Source organism: Thermobia domestica, chromosome 14 (genome assembly GCF_964235325.1).
Source record: "Thermobia domestica chromosome 14, izTheDome1.hap1.1, whole genome shotgun sequence".
Classification (NCBI taxonomy): Eukaryota; Metazoa; Arthropoda; class Insecta; order Zygentoma; family Lepismatidae; genus Thermobia; species Thermobia domestica.
The window spans coordinates 165,761,010-165,767,192 of NC_137467.1; the positions used below are offsets into that span (position 1 = coordinate 165,761,010).

Genomic DNA, 6,183 nt, shown 5'->3' on the forward strand with positions numbered 1-6,183 from the left:
TCATAGATGCCGAATTGCTAGAAAACTAATTTCTTATCCTAGGTTCCTCGTAGGGGTTTTGTGAAATCACTATCCTTTGTATTCGGAGCGATAATGTTCTTTCCTTGCCGGTAATATGTGAAATTTCTACCTATTTGTAGTATTATTACTAGTTTTCCTGTTCTGTTTATAAAAAAGAAATGTATTTGTGCTATTAGTGACTAATTTAGTATGAACATGGTTGTTTGTTTAAGTAAATCATTCATGGCAAAATGGCGACCTAGGGACTAATCTGATACTCAAATATTTATCATGCGTAGTGCAAATAAAAGTGCAGCTATTATCATTCCTATTTTCTAAACTCTTGTCTGTAACTGAAGGGTCTAGTTAATATTCATAATGCACCTGAACCAAGAAAAGACTAATAGTTTTGGTAACGAAGCATTTTTTCCTATGTAGAACTGTCGGTATAGAGATGTTTCTTTTTTTTTTTTTAAATAAAAATATAGATTCCGTAGAGTTACTCTCAAATGTTCGTTTCGCACATACTAGTTGGTCAGGACTGCTGGGAACAAGAAATAAGATCTATAGAATAGAGCAAAACTTTATAGAATCTAATATAAAATTGTGATAGATGTATATTTAATTCTATTAATGTACTTATTTTTAATTTCCCTGTTACTGCAGTATGATTCTTATTTTGTCTTCGTCCATAAGTGAGTGAATTTGACAGAATCAAATCCTGTCTCTGATTGGAAAAATTGTCACGCCAGAAATTAGTGTTGAATTCATTGTAATTAAATATGAGAGCATGTTAAACATCGGAAAATTGTGGAAATGAGATATGAATTCTATTCCACTTATTATTTTATTTTGTCATGCTCTAGTTTCCTTCAAGATTGGTGCCTTTTTTTCTAATTTTGGAGATTAAATCAGTTTTTGTGAGGACTTGAAATTATATGAAACTACTTGAACTTTATTTATTATTTCTTTATTTGTATTAATTTAGTTTATTATTTGTTAAAACTAGAGAAGTAATGAGTGTGCATGCCACATAACTCTTTTGCGTTTACAAATACTATATTTTCTCAATATAAATGAAGTGCATTTAAATAAGCTCTTATGGAGATTTTAACTAAAGCCCTTAACTTAAATAAAAATTAATGAAAAGATGAATTTTGTGCTTATTTTTGTTGTGATATCAATTTTTTTAAAAGACAAATGTGATATTATGAGAGAGCGAGAAATATATGCCTCAAAACACACGGAATACACTCTATAACTAAATATGTTCAGCCCAAAATTTACATGGTGTTTTCCACTTGAAGTTCATATTCTTGATGTGTCATCTCTTGCCCTCACAGTATTCCCATCATGCCACACTACATTGCGTCTTAAATGATTACAACATAATTCTTCCAAAAGAGTGTCTTGGAAGCATTTTTGTTCTAGCGGAGTAATACAGGAAATTGGATACATTGTAGAATACAATGATCCTGTAAGCGTCTCGGCTGGGCTAGAGTTTTAGCCCAGCGACAAAAGGCATAGAGTATATAGATTGCACTGAAATTAAGACCTGATCAAAATTTAGCTTCTTTCATCTGTTTGGGGATTAGAAAGAGGTAGGAACAGACACACACGGAAAAGCATTCCGTATTTGCAAACAATCAACACGGAAAAATATTATTTATTTTGTCCCATTTTAGGCGCGACAAGACTTCATTGTTGAATATCGCAACAACTATAACTGCTCGTTCCATACAGTTTGTCTTTACAGGGACTCCATCATAAGGTTGGCCACTGTAAGGCGTCCAGCCGCAAGGGGCAAGGATATCAGAAAACAGATTCAAGAATACATTCACTAATACAAGGTATACATACTAATATCACATACAGCTATAGCATACTACGTGTAATTTGGACAAGTTTAGTTATACGTCCGCATTTCCTTGGATATAAGCTGAAGCAAAGAATATATTCTAGAAAAATGTCAGATTGTGTTATTTTTTAAGAATAAATCTTTTCCCATTCTTCTCAACGGAACGTATCGTAATCAGAAAGGTCGCTAGTAACGATAAAGGTCAGAGGCGAGAGGCAAGTCCCCTGACGCTTATTGCTATCTCTTGGGTAGAAAATGAAAAGAACCTGGTCTTATTTCCGGGAAACCACGGTACAGGATGATCGTCGAATATGTGAAAGGAGATTACCTTCGCTGTCACCAGTAAAAGCAAATGAAGGTCATCCCAAAAGGGATGCCAGCTAAGGGTCACATGCTTGTACACCCATACAATTTTATCATAATGAAAGTAAAACGTATGCAGCACCAGAATGCTGTTGAATGTTCTAACATCTTACACGGAATACAGTAATATCTTTCGGCTCACTTCAGTAAGAAAGATTCAAAATAAACATGCTGGAGAAACTCTTCTAGTGATACAAACAGGTGGAGGAAGAAACAAATCTTGAAAACGAATTAGAGAATGTATGATCTCCGCCTCATACTTGATTCCCCTAGAGAGAGAAGTGAATGGGGATCAAGTGTTCTACCTATAAGGTACACGATGGCAAGAGAGAAAAAGAACTATGCCGAGGATACGGGTTCTTCCCAGTTGCGGACGTCTCAGTTGCGGACTCTGCTCTTATCTGATAAAATCTTTCCCAGTTGCGGACGCACAGGTGTTGCTTGGAATTTCCATGACTCGATTACGAAGCAACCAGAATTGTTAGTCCCAATTGCGGACGCATATATGTTATAAAAGAGGTAAGATATATTGATAAAAAGCAGCAACTTTGCCACATTTTTCATTTCATTACATCTACTACTCAGCCCTCAGCAACGACAAGGACCTTTTGATGCAAGAATACGATTTGCTGAGAACAGATTCATTCAGGGGTGTAGCTAGTAAGTTCTTATAGGGGTATGACTTTTACACGTGCCTCAGCCTTTTTACAATGTCGAAATAAAATTCTCCTCACAAATGTTTAGTGAGGACAATTTTATTTCAAAAAATTAAGATGGGAACCGTCCCCCACCACACACAAGGATTTCGTACCCTCTATGGAACTTCCCTTCACACTTAACCAGGCTTAGGACTGGCAGTGTCAAGGTTAAAACTATTGGCACTTGCGTGTTTACAAGTTGCAAGAGAATAGCCACTGTCGAATATTATGCCTATATAAGAATAAGCTTACAGTTCTTCTTTGTCAGGTAGTGAATTATATACAAGATTTATACAAACCCCTTATATACAGTATTTATACAAAGCTACTCAAGTCTCTGAACATATGCTATGCATCGCAAACACTTCTTGATGTTACCAGTATCCTGAAATTCCGCAAGAATTCTATGCAGTCTTTTGTCTAATAGTATTGCCGATTTGTTTCTTCTTTTCCCGCCAATTTTTAAATCTAAACGATCGTACCGAAAGGCGCTGTGCCGAGCTTCATCCTTGAAAACTGGGACTAACTCTGAGACATTTGGGTTTGCTTTGTTTGTAACAGAACGCATTCTGTTGTGCCAGCCTTCGAGTACGTTGTTCGTCTTGTGCCTTGTGTTATAGGAGTTCCAAATGTCTGTAGTAAAAGTCGAGTTCTCCAACCACTGGACGACGAAATAATCATACCATTGCTGCAATTTACTGTTGCATGGTGTGTCTTCTTGAATACACAGCCAACCATCAACGACTTTATCTATTGGCAAGTGTGCCAAAGTAGCACACATTCTAATGCACAACCTAACCTCATAATCATTGTGTACTCTTGTACAAGCCCTACTTCTTGCACTTTTCTCCATAGGCACTGGTTGAAATGAAAATTTCATCCTTTAATCTGCGCTTCTGGAAATGCATACCGCAAAGCGTTTAAGGATGACTATTCGAAGTCAATTATTATCAATTCCGGTTTCCAGTCAGGGACTTGTTCCTTAATTCCTGCAAAAAGTCTCTCGTATATTTGCTGTCTTTTGCTTGGCAGAAGAGCAAACACAATCGGAACAATATTGGTTTCTTCACCGCTGCTACTATGGTCGGCATGCACTGTATAAAGCTAGGCAAACTGTTTGCTGCACGTTTTGAATGTTCCATGCATAAAAAGAAATTTACAACTTTCAAGAATATTTCTTCGATTTCTGCTAGCAAATGCCAGTATCCTGTCTTTGCCTGCATCATCTAAAAGAAGAAAATTGAATCCATCTCGGAAACGAAGAATATCAGAAGCAAGTTCAATATCCTGAGCTGTTTTCCACGATGTGTTTCCTGATTGATTCCTGCAGCGGTAAACACAAGACTTTAAAGAAGAATACTGCGGCACGTTAGCCACCAAATCATAACCCTGGTCATATAAATCAGCGAACTATTCTTTATATATTTTCCAAATAGGTTGATCTTCTTCCCGGACTCCCTTCTTTGCGCTGGATATTTTCTTCTTTACTTCAGCTACTGCAACGTCCGGTAGACACGGGTGCGATACAATCAAACGAAACGAGCTACACCAATAAAAGTTCACAGTCAATAAGAATTAGATTTTCAATCTAGATTGTTAAATTGGTGCCATGTTGACGCTATGAATTTTGGGCTTCCTACACTAAAAGTGTCTATGCCAAACTCTCTCTATATAAAACGTTTATGGTCAAAGCTGTGACCATGTGCAAATTGAGGAAACCGCAGCCTAATGATAGGGTGATGATGATAGCATGGAGGCAGATGATAGTTCATCATTTATAAGAAGACAGTTTGAAATGCTAGGTAAGACAGAACACTCTTCTTTTTCCTGGGATTCATCCTCACTTACTGCAAATTTGGTACCGTCCATGTAGTGCCTATGTCTAGGTATACACATTCCAATTTCCTATTTAAATACAATTTAAGCAATATACATCATATATATGTCATAATAAATGTTTAAAAAGTAGAAACAAAAAGCTCAGCTCTTTCTGTCAGTAATCGAACATCAAACAGTGAATGGACATCCAAGTGCGGCTCGACATCTAGATCTCATAGGAACATCACCCCGGAGAATAACTGAAATTTTTTACTCTTCTGGAATTATTCCAAACGTGGAAAAGTACACCATGTGCTTTTAAGCTAACTTGGACACTATTGCACACGGACTGAAAGCACTACCACATAAGCATTCCGCCAGAGGGCGCTGTACGTCCATCGACGTGCGAATAGTAGGCCGGTGTCGGACGCCGCCGTTGGACCACCTGCTTTATTACACTAATTATACCGTCGTCCTGGCGGCGCAGTATCTGCCATAATCCCGTTGCGCTCCGCCTTTAGCCGATATCCCGCAATTTGAAATCCCCAACGTATTTCTCCATGTGCAATACGTAGTCGGATCGACCGCGAACCGCGGCGGTACACTTTCGAAATTACACGAATGCCTCAATTTTACCGCCATGGCGGTAATAAGGAGGCATCCACACTTTCTTCTCCTCCGAACCTCTAGTGCCGCCAATAAGCAGCCACATGGCCGTTTCGTAGCCCCTAGTACTGCCATTAATCCGTCACATGGGCTCTTAGCTGCCGGATTTAATCATCTACTCTCAAATTTGGCAACAACGTATTGGTACTTACACGCTGAAACTTCTATACCAATATATGGTGAAAATACAAAATAATTACCACTTCAACGTGGTCATAGTATGTTAATTTAACACCATTATTTTTTTACTTTTTACTCTGTCATACCGCAGACGATAACGTAGTCTGTTCGGGAGTGATAATATAAACATTAGTTATGATTTATTCACATACATGGGCTATGAGAACAACTAAGTTTTTTTTTTTTTTTTTTAGGAAAGGAGAAAAGAAAATTTAATTATCACACAAATAATGTGTTTCTGGAAATTGTATACTCCCCCAGCCTTTCAAAGGGTTACAATCTCTCTTTGGCAAGTGATTTTCTATACAAAAATATAATTATAAAAAGAATGGGATGGTCTAAGGGAAGTTTGGTTGTTAACAGCAACATTTGTGCATTAGTTTAGGAGGGTAGTAATATCATCATTTTATTGTTCTTTCTTTATTTATTTATTAGTCATATCCTTATTATAAAGTAGAGAAAAGAAAACAATGCAATGAAGATACCAGATGTGAATATAGAACAAAGTATAAACAACTTAAATAAGAGAAGAAAATGATAAATAAAGGTTATCATGTAAATAGCGAAATATAAAGTGAAGAATACATAGGTGCAAATGTG

At 37.0% G+C, this 6,183-nt stretch overlaps 1 protein-coding gene across 1 annotated transcript; it reads right to left on the reverse strand.

Moving 5' to 3' along the window:
* Nucleotides 1-3,244: 3,244 nt before the first annotated feature.
* On the reverse strand, nt 3,245-3,700 carry LOC145670096 (uncharacterized). The gene has a single exon (XM_081738463.1). It carries the CDS (start codon nt 3,698-3,700, stop codon nt 3,245-3,247), a length of 456 nt encoding a protein of 151 aa, XP_081594589.1.
* Nucleotides 3,701-6,183: the final 2,483 nt, after the last annotated feature.